Source organism: Puntigrus tetrazona, chromosome 19, assembly GCF_018831695.1.
Source record: "Puntigrus tetrazona isolate hp1 chromosome 19, ASM1883169v1, whole genome shotgun sequence".
Lineage (NCBI taxonomy): Eukaryota > Metazoa > Chordata > Actinopteri > Cypriniformes > Cyprinidae > Puntigrus > Puntigrus tetrazona.
In genome coordinates this window covers 16,537,466-16,562,183 of record NC_056717.1, presented here as the reverse complement: position 1 = coordinate 16,562,183, position 24,718 = coordinate 16,537,466, and the positions used below count along the sequence as shown (strand labels likewise).

At 38.7% G+C, this 24,718-nt stretch overlaps 1 protein-coding gene and 1 long non-coding RNA gene across 2 annotated transcripts; one reads left to right on the top strand and one right to left on the bottom strand.

The window, feature by feature from the left end:
• Nucleotides 1–207: 207 nt before the first annotated feature.
• Nucleotides 208–11,779, bottom strand: sall3b (spalt-like transcription factor 3b). Its single transcript, XM_043217020.1, has 4 exons — nt 10,399–11,779; nt 3,726–6,647; nt 2,353–2,696; nt 208–1,937 (listed from the first exon to the last, which is right to left on the bottom strand). The coding sequence occupies exons 1-4, from the start codon at nt 10,478–10,480 to the stop codon at nt 1,542–1,544; spliced, it is 3,744 nt and encodes a 1,247-aa protein (XP_043072955.1). The 5' UTR covers nt 10,481–11,779; the 3' UTR covers nt 208–1,541.
• Nucleotides 11,780–13,357: 1,578 nt separating this feature from the next.
• LOC122323515 lies at nt 13,358–16,186 on the top strand. The gene is made up of 2 exons (XR_006247018.1): nt 13,358–13,556; nt 16,068–16,186. It is a non-coding gene; the product is annotated as an uncharacterized LOC122323515 (long non-coding RNA).
• Nucleotides 16,187–24,718: the final 8,532 nt, after the last annotated feature.

Here is a 24,718-nt window from a genome sequence, read left to right as displayed (position 1 = left end):
GTTCTTTGAAGGCTCGTGTTTCCAAACGAGGCTAACACGTTGCATTTAAAACAGTAATATAATTAATTAATTAGGCCATTATTGGTTTTGAAATAACGGTAACAGTGTCTGACTCAGGCTTATGTCACAACACATGACAGAAAAAAGATAAAGGGTGAAGCACATATAGTTACAAAATACAAGTAAGGAGACACACAAATACAAATATTATGTTTGAGATTTATTTATTGAGGGTGGCAGCAATATTGCATCTTAGAAATAAATCCAGTTCAGTCAGCGTGTTTGAGACACCACCTCAGTTGTTCCATGTAAAAATACTGATGTGCAGACAGAAAAGCAAACCTGGTGTACTTTTTATTCGTTATAATGTATCTGAGTACAAAAATAGTGTCTCCTTTTCATGCAGAGGACACATCGAATCCCTTGTTTCACCATTACCTATTTTATGAAAAAACTGCTTGTTCATATTTTTATGTTTTTTCCCAACACTAAACAATATATTATATAAGGAAAATAGCACTACAAAATAAAATAAAATAAAAACACTAAAATGACCTGACATGACACGCTTAGTAAATAAGTCATAAGCTACTATTACAGACAAGTATATTGTTTTCACTTTTTTCTTCTCCCTTGTACGTGAACGTTTCTGGGAACATTTATTTATTTTGTTCTTGACAGGAAAACACGCCTCTAAATTGTGAAATAGAATTGTCCTGCAACACGTTCAGATGCATCACGAGGGCTTTGATAACTATACCTTGAAGTGTAAAGGTGTTTTTAATCCAAGGTCTTTATTAGCAGTCATATTATACTTCATGGTCTCATGTTGGCCCACTAATTAATTTTGCATGTAAAAGTAAATAAGGCAGAGAACAGCATAAAACATATATAATTAGCATTAATAATAACATAGCATAGGCTGGTATAAGATGGAACGTTTCATTGCTGATAGCAGCTAAAATGACACTAGCTTTCATGGTGGTGTACTTGATTTGCATGAAAATAAAGGGTTTGCATCCAATGCATAGCAGCAAAGCAGTGGGATGTCAAAGAATAATACATCTCTTTTGAAAGCCTCTGAATTGTCTCTTTATATTTTGCTCGGGGATTTAAGTTACATACTTTTAGCTGTAGCGATATTAAGACCACAGTTTGGGAATGAAAAGTTTCTATCATATATGCAAACATGTTCCCTTTCCCATGAATGGAGCGATGCTGAACAGTAAAACCAGAGGGTAAAAACAAATAAAATAAAATAAAATACATATTTACAACATAAAATAATAATTTCATCTCAAAGCAATGCCCTTGGATCAAGTGTAAGGTTTCAGTCAGTATACATAATTGAAAAACTAACCGTGGCCCCAGTTTAAACAATAAAATAAAAAAACAAGTGCCATTATAGCATAAGATAAACTGAATCTTTTCCCACATGAATCAAGCACATTCTAAAGAGTTTATTCTGATTTAAAAAAATCAAGACACGTTTAAATTTTCAATGTTCCTTACGCAAGGAGAAAGAATATGTCACCTTTACTTTAATTGATTCCAATGTCTTTTTTGTCATCAATCATCATGGAGAAATGTTGTCCAGCTCCCCTTTCTAAGCCTGTTTTTTCCATGGCTGTGATTGGTGGGCTGTTTCCAGTGCTAGCCTTGTCCGTGGCCACAGTAATGGCAGGAAGCTGGGGGACTCCTCCGCTCTGAATGACGGATATTTCATTGTTCCTCATTGCTAAGCCATTAGTTATAGCTGCTGCATATCGGCTCCAGAAGTTTTGGTCCACATTCATGGCTCGTGCTGCTAAATCCTTCTGAAATGCTTCGCTGAATTTAAGGGCGTCACCGCCCAGTAGGGCAATTGGGTTTTCCACAGACAGACGTCTACCTCTACGGGCAGGAGTGTTATTCCACATATGGGTACCCATGTGCACCTGTAGACAATCAGAAATGAAAAATAAATCAATAACAATTATATTTACAATATTTATGGTATTTGTCTGTCTGTAGCATTGAGCTGTAAATTACAAACATTAAATGTGTTACCACAGCCTTCAAATATCTTTTATATATTTAGTTGTTTATTTTATTTATTTTTTTAATTGACAGGATGGTTAATAATTGACTGTAAAGGGAGTGAGAGAGGGAATGTGACTGGCCCGGGTGCACACATGCACAATAGCTTTTTACATCTTGTGACCATGACACAATTCAATAATGGTAAGCATTTTACAAACATGATAAGAATAAAAATAAATTAAATAATATGTAAATACATAATTTAAAAGCTCATATGTACTTTCAGTTACCCGCTTGTTAAATAAAATGCAACAATGATCGCACACGTACCTTGAGATTACCCTTGGTTGTGAATGCTCGACCGCAGACAGAGCAGCCGAAGGGTTTTTCGCCAGTGTGTGTGCGCTCGTGGATCTGCAAGGCACTAGCAGAAGAGAAGTTCTTCCCACATGCACTGCAGTTGTGTTGTTTAGGGGTCCGTCTGGGAGGGGGTGGTCCAGTGAGTGAGGTGACGGCCGGAATCATCACCTCGGAGCGCGAGGTGGGAGACTGCAGGCCAAATGCAGGGAAAGGCCCCTCTTTTAGCATGTATGGTCTATTGCAAGCATTTATCTCCAGTTTCACTGCAGTCGGCGAATTTTTAGTATCCTGTTCAGTAGACCTTTGAGCATTTTCTGAAAATAAATAACATTTAAAAAAAGCATAAAATCAGCAGTGTACTTAAACACACAAATACCACAAAGCTATGTATTATATGTTAAAGATTAATTGTGTCAATCTCAAACAGAACTGCAGTGCTCAAATTGTAATAGTTAATCATTTATATAGATTAATGTTTGTAACATTTGTTCTAGAAACCTCTATTACTTTAAAAAAAAAAACGGACTTGTCCAGCTCTAAACTCGCACCATTAGTTGAGATATGTTGCGATGTCAGGCACTGTGTAGCACCACAATGTTTACACATTTCAGGTGAACTGAATACGGCTTGCTTACAGTTGTCTCTGCATATTTAGCTAGGATAGGAGGTTCAATCAAACACCTTCACCTTCAAAGTAATTCAAATTATAAAACAAAATTTTGCTGCTTATTTAGTTTACTAAGAAAAAAACTTTTGAACATTTTACCACAACATTTTTTTGACTTATTTTCAAATCACTGTAAATTGGATTTTGCGTGGAGATTAAATGAATCATTTTTGTTGACATAACTGGACAGTGGAATTTTAATTTCCTGCATGCTTAGCATATTACTGCATTAGCAGAGTACTTTTTGAAAATAAATGTTATTTTATGTGTTTCTGAGTAAAAGGAAATACTGCTGATGTTTAATGTTCAGTTGTGTTATAGATTTAGAAGAGTTTCTTTTTTTTGTAGTCTTTGTGTGGGGCTACATGATGACTACGATGTGTGTTGCTTTGAACAAGAATAACTCCTAACACCACTACTGAGACTAGGTTTTTCTTACTCCTGAATCCTATACATTTCATGTAGTAATAGTAAAAAATGTTGTAAGCTACTCTCTAACACAAGGACATGAATGTAGGTTTGCTCTGCAAAACATTACTTGTTTTAATGGACATGTTCTTGCCTTGTAAAAACCTAAAATAACTGCATGAAAAAGCTTTTCTTCATTTAATTAGGTTCGCTAAGCAATTTTTAGTGTACAGTGTTTTAATAGTATCATATAGCTGTTTTAACTTACCATGTTCCTTACTGAAACACTGCATGTTGAAAGGGTTCTCTTTCTTGACTGTAGAGTTGATAGGTTGGATTCCGGTTTGATTAACAGTCAGCTCGTTGACAGTATTTGCTGCAGGACAATCTGTTGTTTCAGATTTTACTATAGATGTTGCCTCTGGGACTTTAAAGGAGAGGTTCAGAGAGACTAAGTGCTCATGTTGGCCCTCAGGTTGACTGTTAGGATAGGGTGAAATGTGAATAGAACTAGAAGAATGTGGCATTAAACTAGTTTTCATGCTGTGGTTCTCCATCTCACCAGTGGTGGTAGAACCCAGAGCATGAAGATCGTTATCCATAGGTCCACACCTGACCATCATTTTTCCATTTGATTGGCTGAGACTTACGGATGAGTCGTCCCTTACGCTTTGGGTTTCTGATACACTGGTTGGAAGAGATGAAATAGGTGGTGGACTGTCTGAAAATGAGCTCAGGGTGTTTTCATTGTTCTCCACAACATCCCCTTCTTCTTCAAATGAAATATCATCAAGACAGTCATCATCATAAGTGCTCATGCTGTCAAAACTCTCCATATCTGTATCTTTCTCATAGATGGCTTCTGCCAGAGGAGTGTTTGGAATCTGCCCACCCATGTGCATGCGTATGTGCTGCTGTAACACAACTGCATTTGTGAACTTTTTCTGACAGATCGGGCATGAATGCTGAATCCGAAGAGGAGGCTTTGCACGGTGAACACCAAAGTGTGTCTTTAAGTTACCCTTTGTGGTGAATGCCCGTCCGCAAACCTTGCATTTAAATGGCCTCTCCCCTGTATGGATGCGGTAGTGCATCTTCAGCGCGCTCTGACAGCTTAGTACGCGGTGACAGATAACACACTGATTGGGCTCCATCATCTTTTTGTCAATGTTTTCCACAAGCTGTTGGAGCTTTGATGTCTCAGATGTTTGCATAGACTCTTGGAGACCACCAAATGGGAACTTGGCCTTGAACTGATCCAAAATGAGTGGAGGAGAAGATGATTTATTATCAGCTGAAAGATCCTCAGTGTACTCAGTTACATTTACCTTAACAGATTTTTCTGTAGACGTGGGATGCGGAAGCAGGATGTTGGGGTTGCTAGTGTTTCTAGTCATACTGTTTGATGGCAGATGCACTTCTTCTGTGTTGAAGCTATGTGTGATTTCTCCTTCTCTGTTTGATTTAGGGGAGGCCTCGATGGTGGACATATCTGTCTCAGTTCCAGTGGGATTGGGCGATGATGGTGCAAGTTCACCTCTGGCTGGCGACGGCCTGTGTGGAGATCTTTCAGAGGGTGTGCTTGTAAATGAATCACTTAAGCTTTCAATAACTGGTACTGTGGGCGGCAACTGCAGACCCACTGAGGACGGCACTGTAGGAAGAACAGGCTTGCTGTCTAACCAAGTAGGTCCCGCCTTCTCCGGAGGAAAAGACATCCCATAGGGGATCCCGGAACTGGTAGGGATATTGTCAAGATATTCTGGGACCGGGTACGGGTTCATCTGAACATGAGGGTACTTCTCCTTGTGCCTTTGGAAGTGGACTTTGAGGTTTCCCTTTGTAGAGAAACGGTTGCCACAAATGTTGCATTTGAAAGGTCTTTCGCCTGTGTGCGAGCGCAAGTGGATCTGCAAGGCGCTGTCACTGCCGAACACTTTAGCGCAGAACCTACACTTGTGCTTAAAGAACGGGTCCTCGGAACTGGGCTTGCTGTCAAACATTGAGACGCTAGGCAGTTTGCCCTTGCGGTACTTCATCATAGCAGCAAGTGGGTCTAATGCACTGGCAGTGGCTGCGATACTGGCCAGTGGATTGGGAAATATGACTCCATTGGGAGGGCTTTGAGGTAGTAATGGTAGGTTGGCAGAAGGGCTAAGGAGGCTACTCTGGCCAGCTGATAGTGGGCTGGGAGTGCTTATGGACTGGGTGTTACTAACACTAGAATGCGATCCGCTACAGGTGGGCAAGAGAGGGGAAGCCCCGCTGTAGCTGAAGAGATGAGGGCTGGAACTTACGGAAGCAGGGGCACTCTCCAGTGCCCTAGAGCTGATTTGTCCACTGCTTGGCTGGGAAGACAGCAATGGTGGCCTCGCAAGCATAGATGCCTGGGATACAGAAGCCTGCCCATTCACTGCAGAGGGCATGACCCCAGATAATGGAAGTACAGGGGGTGGAGCGATGCCCTGGAAATTGTAAGTGTTAGAGTCAGAGGGCAGGCTTTTTGAGGCAGGATTAAGGGCGGCTTGCGTAGGCTGCCTATTCATTACAGCGACCTGGCTGCGGATCTGCTCAATGAGCTGTAATTGCTGAACCTGCTGTTGCTGCAGCGCCATCAACTGCTCCAGAATCATGGGTATCGCAGCTGAGTTCAGCTTGCCTGCAGACCCTGCACAGTGAATGCTCTGAGAAAACTGAGCAACGGCCACTCGGGTGCTGTGAAGAATCTCCAGGGTCACATTGGTGCTGGGCATGTCATAGTGATTGGTTATAGGTGGTGCAGGCGAAGAGGTGGTGTCTTCATTGTCAAGTGGTAGAGGGCTGAGGTTTGATGTTTTATGCTCGGGCAAACTTATATCCATTTGTTCATTCAGGTCGATGATGTGCGTTTCCTCAGGCATCTCGTCAACTTTCTCAGCCAGCTCAGAGTTGAGCTCACTGACCTCCATTTCTGCTGAGTCACTGTGGGCACTCAAGAGGGACTCTGTCGGCGATCCTCGAGAAATGGCCTTCTCTTCATTGTCCTTTACTATCAACACAGGGGGGTCTTCCGTGCACTTCTGCTGGTGCTCCAGCATTTCGGACCACTTGAAGAATTCAGCACAGCACCTCTCACACACGTGCGTCTCTTCGCCTCCACTGCGGCTCTCCGTGCCGCTGTCCTCCTCATCGCCTTCCCTCAACAGAAGCGCTGGAAGATAAAGACACAGAGAGAAAGCGTGTGAATAGAAATTTCTGAGATGATAGATTTTTCACAGCTATTCTTGGAGGAGTGAACAATATAGATAAACTAAATCAATTGTACCACTTTACCAATTACTGAAAGTCAGCCTCTTTGTGCTCATGCTCCAAAGACTCAGACGATAATTTTCTTTGCACAATCCATCAAATTATGCGACCTATCTATTGAATATACGGGAGCTTAATGAAATTCTATAGGGGATATTGATTTCCAATGTTTTTATACAATTCACAGCTGCACTGTCAGTTGAGGGCAAATTGAGTCTTTGATTGACTAATCTGAACTCTCCATTGCTATCAAACACTCTTATTTCCTGATGAATTTGAAGAACTAATTCCTCTCCACTTGACATTGTTGAGTGAAACAGTTATCTCTCATTGCTAAAGGTGTACAACCTTGACAAAATTGTTTCATCTTTTAAATGTGTAAAAAGCACAATTTAATTCAAATTGTTTTCAATCATGTCATATTTGATCATGAGAAAAGAAGAAACAATCTGTGTGTTTCACTAGAAGTCAAAGTCTTTACAGTGTATTCATCTTTAAATAAATCTGCTTTTTTCTCATCGAATAAGTAAGTTTTATAATAACAAGGACATTATAAAAATGTAAAGGTTATTGTTATTAAACAAGAATACGCAGCTTAAAAAATTTTTTATTTCAAACTAAATTGTAATTATCACAGAAGCCAAAAATGATTATTTGTCATAAAATAAATGAGCAGCATTTAATAAGATGTTTTATTCTGATATTTGCATTTAGATTACATATAAAAGACCCAGGTTACATCAACAAACTGTTATAGGTCATTGGCTCACCGATGAGCGCTTAAGGGGTTGGGTTTGGGTAATTTATGCACTTGTCAGAATTTTTCTGAGGAAAGTAAACGCAAATAGATTTACACATAATAAGCTTAGTCAGATGGCAAAGTTTATGATTCCAAACTGAAAAAAAGTAAGCCATTACTTCCTTATATTTTCTGTCTGTTTGTATTTATGTGTGTGTGTGTGTGTGTGTGTGTGTGTGTGTGTGTGTGTGTGTGTGTGTGCGCGAGCGTGTGCGTTTTCTCTTTTCTTTTTTTAATTTCTACTCTTTCCTTTTTGTATTTATGTTTTTAGCATATTCAATAGTAATATAAAATGCAGTGGAAAATGTATTCACTGTATGTTTCTTTATCACGCCTTTTATCCCCCTGATGTAGCCACACTGAATATGTTTATGAAAAGGAATATTGCTGGATAAAAAATTCTGAAAAAGTGACAGTGAGAAAGCGAAATGAGTGGAGAGAGGGTAACAGAATATCTGGAAAAATTTTGTGGTCAGGTGTTGTTGTGTTTCTTCTCAGTTTTTGTGAGCCTTCCTCAGAGTAGTTACAATGTGGGTCATTTGCTCGTCTAATTCCAGTAACTGTGTGGGTGGTCTGAAAACCCTTAACACCGAAAGGTGAGAGCTAACTGAAACCGATCTAGTGAGGCGACCAATTAACTTAAGGCTGTGCTGCAAATCTCAAAATGCTCACAGATTAGTTCACATAAATATAGGCATTTACTAAACAGCCTAAATAGAATTACAAAAAAAAAAATGCTTCGGCGTCCCTAGTGAAAAGACGGACAAAACTGCGTTCATGAGACAGATATAACAAATTCTTAAATTAGAAAAAAAAGACATTATGTGAGGCCCTGCAGCATGAGCCACTGCAAAGATTAAAAAACTTGTGAGATTCCTAGGGTGCTCAGCTGGTAACCGTGGTTTTGGTAGCTAGCTGGATCATTTCGACATGAGACAGACAAAGGTTACCACGTAAGAATAAATTTCTCAGGCCCGAAACTAGAAAGCTAAAATGCTATTAGACAGTCGTTACTGTAGAGGCCTGATGAATGGCATATGAAGGCGAACTGAAAGATGTACAAGGGCAAACACGAAAGTCAAAATGATTGTGCTGACGTCGACAAAAAGAGAGAAAACAATCAGCTAAGTACATATTGCATACATGGATAAAAATTTGATGTCGAATGATTATTATTTATTTTTAATTTTTTTTATTAATTTAAAATAGAAGCATAATTTATCATCAATTCAATTAGAAAACAATAAGCCAATTAGTCTTTAACAGATACAAATTAAAGATGGTGTTAGCTCCCAAGTTACTTTGTTTGTTAGTAGTATTGAAATACACGTTGTGTTCAAACTTTCTCTTAAATTTCTGCACTCATTGGACATATTTTACGTAGAATGCTTGAGCAGATGTTTTATTTTCTAAAAAAAAAACTAATTTGTTGAGAGGTTTCAAAAAAGCTGTTGACTAAAGCAGTCATTTTATTTGATTGAATGTAAAAAAAAAAAAAAAAAAAAAGGAAACCCTTACTTTATGTAAGGGTTCAAGATTGAACAAAGATTAATTATTTTTACTTAAATATTGTTGCAGCAGGTTTTCATTTGAATCCTTTAATTATTCTTCTAAGAGTTCAGGCCTGATTATAATGAATTCATCTGATTAAAAATGATCTGAAGGACAATAAACGTCTTTCAGTGTCTGTTTTCAAACCATACTCTGATTCTCTTCTTTTAAGTCGATCTTTGTGTCGCAGTAAATACTTTAACGCGATTTAAATGAAGACACAACTTCGACACCAAACCAAGTGTGAGGATTTTTCATGTGGGCACGTAAGTAACTTCATTACCATGACAAAAGGAATTATTCTCACGCAAACAGACGAATGTTGGAGGTTTTGTTTGGGTCTTGCAATGGGACACTTTTGTAGTTCTTTATTTTAGTGCTTTATCAAAAGCACGAATAGATGCACAGCCTCTAATCTGCCGTTACCGATTATAGCCTAATTAATTCATTTTAAATCATGTTAGCTAAATCAATTTTCTTAAAAAAAAACAAAAAACAAAAAAAAACAGGCTAGCCTATATGAAACAAAAATAAATAAATATGGCCTATAGGCCTACGTGTACAGTCTCTAATTAAGCTAATGAAATCGCTGAGAACATTGTAATGCCCTTAAATGCTGAATTACTTTTAATGCATTTAACAGAAATTCTTAGCAAGAAGCTAGAATAGCCTACTGAAAAGACACTAGAAATTACGGCTTCGTTATTTAGAAAAAAAAGGTGGTTGGCTTTTTTGTCAAATGACACACAATGAACGTTTAACGCGAAAATCCCGAAAGCACATATTTGTATGTGTAACGTGCTAGGAGTATAAACGCACTTTACGCGTGTTTTACGATGCACTCTTAAAAATAAAGGTTCGAATAGAATTTTACAAGGAAATCTTCACATGTAACTTTGTATTTGATTCTTTAGAGAACATCTATACGCCGGTGCTTTTAAAACACACGCAAACCTGACATTAAGAACTTTTTCATCTCCAAATGCTCTCCATATACAGTTCTGTTGAACGCAAGAGCCATCGGAGAACCTTTATTATTTTTTTTAAGGGTGTAAAACTTTGTCTCGAGTTGCATCCAGTCCGCTTGAATTGAACGCAGCGAGGTATAAACTTACATCTGCTTACTAAATCGAGTTCTTTTTACTCTAACATTTAATGTGTTCAAAGTGTCCGTTCTATGCCATGCATCCCACAGCGCGTTTTCATCACCGCTAGAAAAGACCCATAAAACATCGCGAAATCCTGACAAAAGAAACTTGTACCTAAAGAGCCGAATGAAAGAGTCGTATTTGAATTCACATACCGTTATCCGGACTTTTGTCCGACTGTGCTCCTTCTTCGTCCGATCTGAGATGCTGAGGTTTTGCTTGCTTTCTTCGGGACATGTCTCTGCGCTTCGCGTCGGCGCTCCGTTCTGCAGAAACATCGGACGCAGGCAGTCCCGTACAGTCCCGGGGTCAGTGAATAAGAGATATTAGATGTTGTTACCGTTGTGCAGATTGCGCATGTCGGCGTTATAATGATAGAGGGTCATGTATTACGTTGCGCTGCATGAGGGATTGGCCGCGAGCCAGTAGACACTCTCCCTGGATATGGAAATGAGGGATGGACTGAGTAATTAGCCCGTTTCACTTCCTCACTTTTCCCCCTTTTGCTCTCTGTTCACGTAGCACCACAAACTGGACGCAAACAAGTGCGTCTACAGCTCTGGTGGCACTTCACATGGCTTAAAGTCCATCCGTAGTTTGTTAAACATCACCGTAAGTACGGAAAACCAGTCTTGTCACGCTCACACGCCTTCTTTTCAAATAAACGACAGCATGAGTTACATTCAAGCACCTTTAAAACAGTGCTCTTTCGACGTGTATTGATTCCGGTTTAAGCATAGCTTTCCATCAAATAAGTTTTGTTTGATTTTTGTATCTACGCAAGAAAAGTTTGTTCTGACAGGCGTGAATCTAGCTAACCTATTATAAGAGCAGTTGCCTCGGTAAATAGTTGGCTGTTATTCGAAGGGTTTGGTTAGTCCGATTAAAGCTTAAAGGAAGGAAGGAAGTTAAAATAAAATTGACGGGTTTTTTTAACGGCAGATATTCTTTCAAACTATGATTCAATAACCACAAAAGTTAGATTACAAGTTAGTGTACTAAATAGACGCCAGCAAACGGTCGCGTTCGCCTGAGGAGGTCACCATAGCAACAGTAGGCTGCTTGAACTCTTTCCGTTAGGATTTGTATGGGACGGTACGTCGACCAAACATAAGCACCGCCACAATTTGTGGCTTTCAATACATGTACGCACAGCAAGTATATCACAAAAAAAGTGTTTTAAAAGTTTTCACGTTTTAAATGTTGTATTACGGAAAAAAAACTATTCGGTTTCGTGAGAGGAGCCGGCGTAGAACGCGTTTGAAATCGCCAGAGTTGCACGAGGAACGTCAAGAACGCAGTAGAATTATTCGCACACTGTTTAGAGTATGTTGGCAGCAAACACCGTTCGTTCTGTTCTGTTCTCGGACGGTCCGTCCGCTCTTCGCTCACGCCGAGGACGCATCCTCCATAGTTCATCCGTTTCAAAACTATGCGCGTTCCTGCGGAATCCAGAGTCCCGTAAGGTGCGTGTCTTCGTGTGGGAGCTGAACTGAAACGGGCGTTCGCTGATTTTCTGCTGCAAATGCGCGTGTAAACCCCAGCAGAAGTCCTGGAGAGATGCAGGAGGGCTGCTCTGTGTAAGCTTATTGCATTAGGCGACCACTAGGATATCACAGAACGACGGAGCCCCGTTCAACCTGCTCTTTTTTCTGGTTACTTTTAGCCTAACTTCACATCTGATACGAAACCGACTTCATAAGGATCAAAAAATGAGATATGGTACTTATTTCGTGATCTGCGGTGTGGTGCCATATAAACCTAACACAGTAAACTTCAGTTATGTGTCTATCATGATATTGAGCTGCTCTCAAGGGATCAGACAACATTCACATCTGACCAGTATCGCTGGTGTATAGCGGCCAAAGGGCTCTAAATCAGCGATACATCATTTCCATTACAACACAAGTAGAACAATATATAAGCCTATTGATCGGCGTCTCTGTTACTCTTCTGGTGTAGAGAGATAAGCGCAATATAATTTCGTTTGACCTATCTGTATGGCCAAGTGATGGATTGCCAGGGTAACCGAGGGCTTTTATCACAAAACTCTCCCAATGATGTACTATTGATTGTCCTTAACTAGCTTTTCTGGCAAAAATCAAAAGTCCCTTCCTCGCCATCCTCTTCATTATCAATAAAATTACAAAGTGGTGGGAATTGTCAAAATCCACCCCCAAGGGAAGTCTTTAAAACGGCTGCTGTTATCCCAGCTTTTCTGTTATCCATGCCATGTAGGATTAGGAACAGGCTTTTCAAAATGAAACAAAATGATCAGACGAAGAAGAGCGCCCAGAAGGACAAAATATTTAAAATTCTGCATATGAAACCCTTAATGTTTGTACCTACAGGGAATTTTTGCCTGTGCGGTTGTTAATTGTGTTTTTGTTTTATTTTTCATGCTGTTTTTCTTCACATTCCCCATCTGTTTTCATAAATATGCGACAAGGCAGATTTAAATGAACTAATCATCAAAGACGATCGCTTTTTCTACTCTATATCACCATCTCACCTGGCAATCACAGATTATAGCTCCACAAAAATGCGTATGATGAACATTTTCTCTTTTCATTTAAAATAAATAATCGCCGAAGCCGGTGCAGAAAAACAGTGTTTCAGTTCAAGCGTGCAATTCAAGAGTTGTTTTCCGCTGGAAAAATTCTCCCCAAGCCTGTGTTTGTTGAGATTTATCATTTTCTGTCCATTGAAACAAAATCATGTTTAGAATCTTTTCATGGTCCGTGCAATTTCTCCGTTTCTTTTAGCCCCGAATGCAGCTTTTTAACCAAGAACATATCCCACGGCTAAAAAACATCTTTCCCTACTCTAAACACGATGAAGAGGGTTTGACTCAGAGTATAAAGCACATCATCACAGATAGATCAACAAATGAAGTGTCAGGCCGAAACTACATGAAGAACAAACAAAGCAGAGACGGGCCAGTGAGATGGACAGATGTGAGATAGCACTGTTCTATGTGCCGAGGGCCTCTGGAAATTTCTGATTGGTTTAATTTACCACATCTAACGCGGCTGCTTCTCAAGTCCGCGACTTTTATCTAATGCTGTGAACCTCTATTGATTTCTCTTCTCTATCTTTAATGCAGGACTGGAGCAAAGAGAGCAAAAAAAGCACTTGCTAAATGGAGGACTACTTTGAGATGGCTGCTATTCTCCGGCTTATTGCCTCCTGTCGGCCATGGTTTCACATGAGGTCCGGGGTGTCAGGTCCGCTTCCACCAATAAAGGCTGTGATTGACACTAGCGGGAGAGACTTGAGCTGGGAAAAGAAACTGAATCTCAATGTATGAGGGGTGAGTGAGGGTCTATTGTGAGGCCAGTTGGACCTGATACATCTAAGGCGAAATAAACGTTTTTAGCCGTGAGATACGGGTCCCTCGGTGGAGCCGTGATACGGTCTTGTGTAATAACACTTGTATTTTTTTTACTGTATATACACGAGCAAAGCAGTATGGAGAGCAGCATTTGCACTGCTTTTTTGCCGCGTGCCTCGATACGCAACCGCATGTAGCGATTTCACCCCCGTACTTACGGTCATTTACAAACACTTCTGCAAAAGCGCTTCGCCGAGTACGTACACAAAGTTTTTGCTTTGTAAACAACCTTGCAACGAAGATGTTTCAGTTCTGTTAACCCAAGTCGTCATGACAACAGACTATTTTTATGAAAGACAGCAAATTTTAGGCACAAACAGGATATTATGTATTCTATGTTCTCGAGGGAATAACGAGCAAAAACAAGAGTAAAGCCAGTAAAAACAGTAGTTAATTACTGACTGTGAGTGTGTGCAGTCTGAGATGGCAGAGGGAAGACTTCAGGCGCAAAGTAATTCACTTACATTTATGACCTGAAAAAGAACAGACCCTGCTATTAGCATTTATTGGCATGCTATAGAGGAAAAGCATGTAACAAATGAGTTTAATCTCCATCAGCTCGGATTCTCTGAACGCTTCACAGGAAGTATCTTGTGACATAGGATGCGTAATCTAATCCGAAGGTAAAACTAATGTTAGACGTGGAGAGTCTGTGGATTTAGAAATATGCTATTGAAATTACAAGACGTATTTTATACAAATAATATCTGCGTTTTGGTCGGTAGATCGGCGTTTAATAATGCAGTATTGGTCCTTAGGGGAACATATTAGTAAAGTGAAATACTGCATATGAAGTTATAAGTGTCTTTGCAATTTATATTAAATGTATATGGGTCAGTGACAGATGAGAATGTCTGAGATGATGAAGCTGAGAAATCTAAAAAATACATGTGGCAAGTTAATAGAATTTTTTTAAATTAATTTTTTTAGTTGATTTATTATGATTGTTATGATGATTATTATGACTATTATGTTATTCTGATGTAACCACTATCTAAAAAGCTATCTAAAATAACTTGAATACACACAAACAGTTTGTAAAAAAAAAAAAAAAAACAAGTAAATTTTTTTAAATGTATGATGTTTAAATATTATTAAGGTCAAAAGAAGTCCTTTCTGGGATATCATTTACTAGTTTGTTGTTTTCTTGTCACTACTTTGATATATTACTTTAAAAACAAAATTATTTTCTTCTTTCATGTATATAATAATACAAATAATATTAATAGAGTTAACACAAGTACTTATATCACAGTTATTTTTTTAATTTTAGCCTTTTTTTTTATTTATATGGCACTACAAGTGTCACTTTTTAAATATTTTCTACAGATGAAAAATTGTATGAGTGACTCATGTATGATTGGCTATAATACCAATAAATTTAACAATGTGGAAATTATAAAGTGTAACAGAAATATAGTTATGTAAATTGCGTAATTATGTAAATTGTTTGTTTTTTTGGAAGTTTGGATGTATGCTATAATGAAATAGACACTGTGTATCTGTAAGTCAGACCTCACTGACAGCTCAATAAAGGAGCATATGGGGGGACATCTAACCTTCCATGTCCAAAATTACTCTCTCAGTTGGAGGCTGGGGACAAGATAACGATTAGGAAGCTGTTTCCCTGAACATGCTGAGAGAGATGCAAAACCAGGTTAGCATGATCATCCGTCATCTAGTGGCTTTGACTTAAGCCTGTTGCCATTGAATAGTCCTCCGAATACATAAACTAAAGGTTAGCGCAAAGGTGCCCAGGGCCATGATTGTCGCTGTCTTGACAAAGTAAAAGAAATTAATGGCACAATCTCTTGCGTGCCACTGGCCTTAGATCACAGATGCTTGTGACATTTACAGTTAACGATTGTAAAGAGCTGTCAGAAGTAAACAGACAGTGACTAGCGGACGTGTGTGCCTGGTTTATGAGTCACCTCTTATGCGAGTCTCCCAGAATTCTGCTGTAAAAACCACAGACGAAAGTTCAGTAAACAAAGAGCAACAGAAGCAGAAAGCCAAAGTCTAACTTTAATTTAATAGCAGAATGCATAACAAAAGTCACACTGACCCGGACAGTTCACAATGTCTAAAAAAAGATCTGCCTGATTGTTTTAATGAAATCTAAACTGGTTAGTAAACAATTATCCCGTTCCAAATCAAGATGAAGATCTGTTGTTATGATTTTTATTTTGTTTGTATACGTATAAAAATAATAATCAACCGTGATGTTTCGCTATGAGCTGAACTTCTTGTGAATTTGCTTGTTCGTAACTAACTTTGGCACCTCTGTGTCGCCATAAGCATCTGTGTGTACACTGAAATGAAAAGAAAAAACAAGTCTTTGCTCGATTTTTATGTGAGTGTTGACTGAAGAGTGGGCTCCATCTGTGTAAACTCTCTGAAACAGTGACTTCCTCTCCATGTCTTAAACAGACGCTTGAGGCAAACCGCAGAGAAGTCACCATACATGTCCCTGATGGAAGAGGACCTGAGATTACCTCATTATGGCCTATAAGATGTTCTCCCTTTGGAAGTATTGGAATACTTTCAATGTAAGGAATGCGTCTCACATATATGTTTCACTTTGAGATCTGAGGGTTTATGATCTCACGGCTTTGTTTAAAAGTAGATAAAAATAGCTTTAAATCAGCTGTTGTTATAGGTCACTCAGGGCACTTCCTGTTTTGCTCTGTTAAAACTATCTCTGCTCACCAATATGTGTGTAAGTGCAGGCACAGCTTTCTCTGAATGTGCTGAATGAGACTGTAGGTTATATAGTGGCTATATATATATATATATATATATATATATATATATATATATATATATATATATATATATATATATATACATATACACACATATATATAAATGTTCATTTTTTTCCAAATAACCTTAATTATTCTGACAACTAATTTGCTCAAAAAATGTCTATTATGTCCAGCTGAGGTGATCTAGAAACAAAAGAACAAAATAATTTTAGGTCCTCTTTAGGTTTTTGATTTACGATGGGATAATAAAATGTTATTATTTAAATGCCATTATATTAGATTATAGGTAATGTATTACTATTTTTAGATTTTTCCTATGTGTGATACAATGAATGTAACGACTATTATTATCATTAGTGTAATATATATCACTAATCTGTTTTACATATGCAATGGCCCAATAAGTGTTAAAAAAGAACTTACTACAATGACAAATGGGTTAATGCCTTTAAAATATAACACAATATATGAAGTGCCATTTTCAACTGTAAAAACAAAACTATCAATTTCTAGTCTAAACTGGCTATACTGTTATATTTTTTATGCTGAGCTACACCTAAGGTAACTCTTTGTGAACTTGAGGGGAACTGACTTCATACAGTACATCCACTAAAAATGATCTTGAGACCAGTTATTTAAAAGTCATTGCAGAACTTGCATAGAAAAGTGAAGTTAGTTCTGAGAAAATGTCTGGCATCGTTTCTTGCTACTTGCTTTGATATTTTGTATCTAATTCCATCAAGTGTCTGAATGCATTTTTTGTAGCTTGCCCCAAATTAAGATTTTTTTTTTGTCAACAGTAGCTTTGACAATTAAAATAAAACTGTTACTTAAGCAGAATAACCAGACAGTGTAAAATACGTAGACACAGTCAGTCAACAGTGTAGTGTTTGCCGTCTGTCTGGTCCGACATTGAATTGGTGAAGCTCAGTCATATCAACTTATTCTCATGGCACAGAGAAGACACATATCTCACTGCACCGTTAACGCAGAACAAGGTCAGCGTCATTCACTGTTATTTTCCCGAAGGGTGAAAAACATAAAGTCCCATATGTGAGACATGGTCAGGGAACTTAAACAAACAAATGAAAGCAGGCGGTGGTGTATAGATGACAGGCCGTAATCCGCACATCATGGAAGAACATTCTTAAAATAGAAAAAATTGAAGTGAAGGCTACTACTGTGGTAACCTGAAATTTCTGGTTAGGGATCGACTTCCTCCCCTCACATCCTTATGTGACTCATTAAGAAAGCTGAGAGAATGACTGATTCGAGATTAGATCTGAAAACAGCAGCACTTACAAGCTTCAGGAGCAAATGTCAGGACGGTGAATAAGAACAATGAAGCTCAGTGCGATAAGATTTACAGATGTTTTTATGAGGCAGTCCCTCTTCGTATATTCCCGTGTTTTTTCTTGCTCGCGCTCTCTCCCTCAAAAGAAAATCTGTGCTACGTGTTCGAGCCTTTTTTCCTGGGAGCAGCTCTTTAATCGTTGCCTTGGCTTTGACTTCCTAACGGTTGTAAACAAATGCAATTTTGCATTTCCTGTAGTCTAGACACAACAAAAGAAGCGTTGGCAAGCCAAGTCCCAACACATGCTGTTTGCATAGCAGCTAACGGACTCCGACAAAACTTTTGAGGAAGAAACGATTTGAATGCAGGGTGTCGATAGAATTAAACAATATTTGCCAGGTCTTTCGAAAATAAAATTGGTGCACTTGGATGCGGTTTTCAAAGTTTTCAACTAGGTTTCAGTGTAAGGGACAACTTAAAATAAAATTCCCTGATACCGTACGTCATTTTGTAGTAAACGCTTCTGTTCGCATAATTTAGAAATAACATTCAAAATAATATAAAAATAACATTAATTAATCTAATTCTTTTATCCAAACCACTTCACAAATGGGGAACGATTGTTATTTTAATTGTTTCCCTGCAAACAAACAAAAAGCGTTTGCCCGTTCTTTTGCTCAAAAATTACAAACGAGCCTCTTGGGTGAAAAATATAACCCTGGGAAAGCTTAGTCTAATATCTGTGTTCACTAGTACTTTTTGTCTGCGTTCTACAGAAATCCACCAAAAAAAAAAAAAAAAACACATCTCAGCATTGGAGGACAAAGGCATGCTCCGGCCATACATCTGTGAGTTTTGAAACAAAGCTTTGTTTGTAGGCTTCAGTCACTTGTGCTCATGAAAGCAGACACTTACTTGAAAAACTTTCCTTTTTTTCCAGGGGAACACTCTAAACCAACATCCTGGTATAAATTTGCAAAACGCAATACAGGCCGGATTGTGCGCGGGACGGACGCGGGGCGCATACAAATGGCCCCCCGTCTAAAGTACCCCCTGTTTCTCTACAGCCTCAGAAGGTAATGTACAATAAATCAACAAAAGAGCATTAATGCCTCCGCTGAGTATAGGAGAGGCTTCTGTTATTGTACCTTTTTTTTAAGTATTTAATTGGAAGGGTCCCTTGAAACGTTACACGGCTCCTTCAGATGACTTTTCCCCAAATCTAAGAAAAGATTGATAAGAATTTCTTTCCTCCCTCTCTTAAATCTCTTCAGCTTTTTTTTTTCCATCCCTCTCTCCCTTTCAGGAGAGCCTGCGTTTTTTACCGAAGGGAGAATAAAGTTTCAAGTGCATGGCATTTGAAGGTAAGGGAGTGAAATCGGAGGCTGGTCGTTGGGGATAAGGCAAGGCTGGGAAAGAGGGAAGTTGGCAGTAGTGCCCAGCCAGACTCGGTGCCTTGAGCTCCCCCCTCCCTGCACCAGGTGTCTGCTACATTTAAATGATACTATTATTCATAGACAAGAGAGCAGGGTATTAAAAGTCCCCCCAAAAAATCATTTGCAATTGAATACAGATATAATCCTGGAAATATAAGTCTCCATTTAGGCCTTGCCATTAAGCTAACAAGGAGCCCTTTGTACAACATGTGTGTATTAATCACGGTCAGGGGAAAGGGGCAGGAAGAGAGAGAGTGGGAGAGAAAATAGAGAGCGAGTGAGCGAGGGAGGGAAAAAGAGGGAGAGAGAGAACACCATTCGTGTGTGTTCACATGCAAATTGAAATGTTGCTCATCAAAAACGAGCTTATCACTTTCCCTCTTGTTCTCGGCAGACTCGGCGGGCCGGTGCGAACCCAAAGCGCTTCAAATGGGGATGAACGGAAAATGTATTTGCATTTGTGAAATTTCAACACACACTTGATTTCTTTCAGCTGCGCAATCTGAAGTGCGCGAGACGTAAAGGAAGCACACACTGCGTGCAGATGTCACAACGACACGCAGGAATTCGTACAATGAGCCCGGGTTTCTCAAACCTACTGTGTGGGTTTCATTTTCCCGCAGATCGCTTTGATTTGTGCACTTTTTCAATGTGGCAAATAGAGATTTTGGAGGGCCCTCAAGGCAGCCCCCCAATGCCCCTTACAAAACTCCTCTCCAGCAATCATTACATCACCATTTCTCTAAGCCGATTTTCAGCAAGTCTGGCTCTGTTATTAAAATAGTAATTAATTTTTGTCTGAGGGAACAAAAGCAAGTTTTTTGTCCCCCACCAAGTGTCCCTGAAGAGGCCAGGGGTGTCAGTGAGGTCTTTTCTATCTAGTCTATGGTCTCTAGACGTAATCCCCTCTAGTCTGGTACAGTAAGAGCGCTTTGATAATGGGACAGAAGCAGACACCCGCACCGGATCGATCTGGATCTTGGGATGCGTTTGATAGACCGTTGTCACAAACAAGTGAGGTTTAACAATAGCGTTTGGAGCTGAGTTAGGACGTGATTTATCCGCACAATAGATACTTCATAAAACAAGATACACACATTTCACAAATGTTTTTGTAGTATGGACAAACTCACCCTCAAGTTGTTCTAAACCTGTATGAGTTTCTTTTGAAGATAAACAAAAGGAGATATTTTGAAGAATGTTGGCGGTACCCGTTGACTTTAATTAGATTTTTTTCAGTCAGTGGCTCAACCTTCTCCAAAATATCTTCCTTGATGTTTACCAGAGGAAAGGGTTGGAACAAGTGGAGGGCGAGTAAATGATGACATGCAGAATTATCCTCCACATGGTACCTGGGAAAGTATTGTAGGAACTATACGGACAATATGGACACGGCTTAGTATGTTTAATATGACTGGTGTCCTGCCTGACGTTTCCATAGCAGATTAAGCGTTCATAGAGAGGAGGTGCAGGGGCTTACGGGTAGAATCACTTGCAAGTGAGGCTGCAAGATCGAATTTTCCTTGGAAACACCAATCATGTTTAAAATCCATGTTGGGGAAGATTGGGGGGGGGACCCTAAGGAATAAAAGTTGACTTTGAGAGCCTTTGAGTTTCCCGGACAGCCCATCTGCCATAAAACACCATTGTAAAGCTGGACGCGGGTCTCTGAGATTGATGACTCCAAGTCTTTCAAAAAGCTGTTTGTATAAGTGGAGTTATGCTAAAAATGCGGCAGAGATAATATCGTGGCCGTTCATCTGAAACAGAGCTTTACTGCAATGATAAACATTGTGTTTGACTTCATGGATTTAGTCAGCTGGTGTGCTTGAAAGACAGAGGAAAAAAGTGGGTGGGAAAACATTTGCCTTTCTCCAAAATTAAGTCGTTATTTCAGACAGCCATAAATGCGTGTCCTGAGTTACTCCGGCAGTCTCGGCTTCCCGTCAGATGGAGATGCAGATGTCAGGAGATCATCTCTGAACACAAGCACATCCGCCCCTTTCCCACCAAAAAACACATTTACATCTTTACATATGAACTCTGCAGGGATATCACGAGAATCAATGTTAGTTTGTTTTTTACGCAAACACCCTCATTAAGAATTGATGCATTGCGTTGTATAAAAAAAATACAATTTTATCTCACCTGTTAAAAAGCAACAGGTCATAAAACACTTTGTTTTTACGTGCTCTCTGTCTTCCCCATGAAAATGACTTTGATTTTTTTCACCCTGCATCGTGGACAGCTGGGGCAGGGGGAGCTTTTCAGGATTTCACTGCATCTCGGTGTGTCCAAGCAATAAGTGTGGGGCCAGTGCAGTAGTCACTGCAGGATTTAAAAAGACTTCCTCATGCAGAAATATTTAATCTCCTTTCAGAAAATAAAAGAGGGAGAGGGGAAAGAAAACCCACCATGAGATTTTCCGTTCTTTATTACTTGTGCAGTATCAAAGAGTCGTACATCATAGTTAGTCGCTGCTCGCCTTGAACAAAATTTCTTAAAGTGTAAAAGTCACACTTGATTGAAAAAAACCATAACTACAGGAAATAAAAAAAAGGAAAACTATTGTGAATGTTGCAATAAAATTTCACTTTTTATTTTAGTATAATTTCAAAGATCTTAATTCAAGTTATGGACATTTCTGTTTATGTGCAAAAATAATATACAAAGATATTTATTATATTATGTTATATTACACCTAAAATATATTATATATCATAATAAGCCCATTATATATTATTAGTGCTGTCAAATTATTAAATTGTAAAATGATTAATTGCATCCAAAATAAAGGTTTTTGATTACATGAGTGTGTGCTGTGTATATTTTTTCCATGTATAAATGCAAACACATGCATGTACATATTTAAGAAAATATGTTATGGTTTCATTAAAAATATATACTATAAAAATAATAATATAAATGTAAATATATATTTTCAATATATACTGTATGTGTGTATTTATGTATACATATCTTATGCAAACAAAAAACCTTTTATTTTCAATGAATAATCACAATTAATTGTTAAATGTTTGACAGCACTAACTATTCAATCATTAATTAATTTATTCTTCTCTATAAATAAATATTTATACACTTAGTAGAATGGGTCTGTTTAATGTGAACACTTGAAAATGAAACACAGTTTTTTTCTGTTTAACTATGAAGCAGTGGAATAACACATTAAAGTAGTAAATAGTTTTCTAACATTTGTAAAGTAAGACTCCTTTACGCTAAACAACCTTCTTTTCAGTCCCTTTTCAGAGCTGTACAGTCTAGTACAACCCATTACCGGTAAACCTCAGTGTCAGAAATATGTGACATATGCCATTAACTGTAGGGATTTTAAACACCACGACAGATTAGCTCACCCCCCGGACACCTGGTTTACCCTAAACCTAGAGCCTAAACATTTAGCAGGTCATAGGAGGAAATCCTCTGGCAAGATCCTCACAACACTAATGACCATATCTGACATGACCACCACTGTCTGGCAGCGCCCCAACAACCCTGGCACTAAAATTACCTCAGGGTCACACTCCTGGCGTAAAGAGTGGCGGGAGACAGAAAGAGTGAGCACCTGCATGCCTGATCTCAACCTGTGCCAAGCTGAGGATTGGCAGAGCAGCTGGCACCAACCCAAAGAAGAAGGTTGGAGAATACACCGGCGAACATCATAAGCGGGCCTGACTCAGGATCCCGACCCAACCCCTGTCAGTCCCCCCCTCTCCGGAGTAAACATATGCTGACAAATAACCTTGAACTAGTTCTGGCCTAAAAGTTAGTGCGGATAACACCTGCGTAGAAGACGGTGGAGTGATATCAGAGAGGGTTTTATCACACGGCTGCGAATTCTCTGTTTAGAACGCGTGCTCTCCATCAACGTCGGCTTTCGTTTTGATCCCGATTTGTGAGAGTTATTTAATCAATGTCTGTCTAGCTCGGAGGTCGGCTATCTAAAATCATTTCAGGGAAGTAATGAATACAACTCAGCCATACAACATCTGCGCAGACATGCCTAAACCCTGTGGACTTTCTATGCTCAATTTAACACTGACAGAATCATATCTCTCTCTGCCTCTCCCTCTCTCTCTTGCCATTCGTAATTGGCTTTGTCACTAAGCACTCAAAATAACTAATCAGCGGTCATATATATACAAATTGGCCGCCGTTGAAGGTTTTGGAGTGTTTCTGCGATTTCAGTTAAATAGCTTTAGTGACGTAAAGGGTTGCTAATGGGTTGGTGGATTAGGTGCAGAATGAGAGAGAGGTTAACAGATTAGCCCCATCGTTTTGATTGATTATCAGCACACGACTCTAATTAGAGTGATTATTAGGAGCAGAGGCTGGCGACAGAGAGGGACGCGGCTCTGTGGGGACCGCAAAAAGGTACAGTGTCCTTAAACAAGAAGTATGGTGTGTTTTTAAGGAGACTCCTATTCATTTTGGATGCGCATAGTCTCTTTGTTATGGCCTATAGTGCAGAAATACATCATAGCGTACCTTACAAAAATGCATCTTGGCAATCATGATTTTTCTACCAAAATATATTGCTTTGATTCATTTGTTGTTAACATTTTAGAATTGTAATAATATGGCATACAAATATTGTAAATGCTTTCAAATGTATTATTTATTCATTCATGAAGACTAAAACTAGATAAAAATCCAAACGGAAATAAAACAATTAATAAATAGATGCAAAATTGATTGCTTAGTGTTTCTCGTAATGACAGGGAAAGGCACGTGCACACAGTTTCGTACTGAGTTAAAAAAATCTATAAATAAAAAATGAAATAAATATAAAAACACTGATTTATTTTTTAAAAATGTTTGCTTATCTATTTTATTATTGCAAATGTATTTCACAATAAAAATATTACACAACCATATTACCTATGTAACAATCAATAGCAGAATAAAATATGTGTTTCATCTGCAAAAAAAAAGAAAAGAAAAATTGCTTCTATGCAAAGTTCATATGAGTAAAGAGAGACAAGCAGTGTAAATGATTTTTTCCTGTAATTTATTTATGAGAAAATTGAAGGGCATGCAGGACTTTTATTTTATTCTTTATTTTTTTAATTCTGGGTTTGATTGTAACTGATTTGCATATGCTGAGTTTGATATATGAATAACTTTTTGAATGCTGCAACCTATGTGGCCTATTGTTTCTTTCTTATTTCTTCATTTTTTTCAGTAGGACCATTGATGTTCATTAGGAAAGTAAAGGGAATCTGTTTTGATTTTATGTTGACTTTAAAAGTAACGAAATGCTATCATTAGAAAAGAAATTAACGAATAATTGAATATAATTGTCTACATGAATTTACCTAAACTTTCCTAATTTTTTTAAGAGTGTGACCGACTTTACCTAAACCTAAAACAAAGTAGTAGTTGGCATTAAAGTTGGTTTTCTCTTTGGGGAGATGGAGTACACTGGTTCATCTGTGTCACATGTCCTGGCATAGTTGTCTCCTGGGTGGACAGAGGGGATGCTGGGAGCCTGGTGCGGCCATGGAAATGAGCCCCATTCATCGCCGGCTCTGAGCATATGGCGTTGCTTTGTCCCCAGCT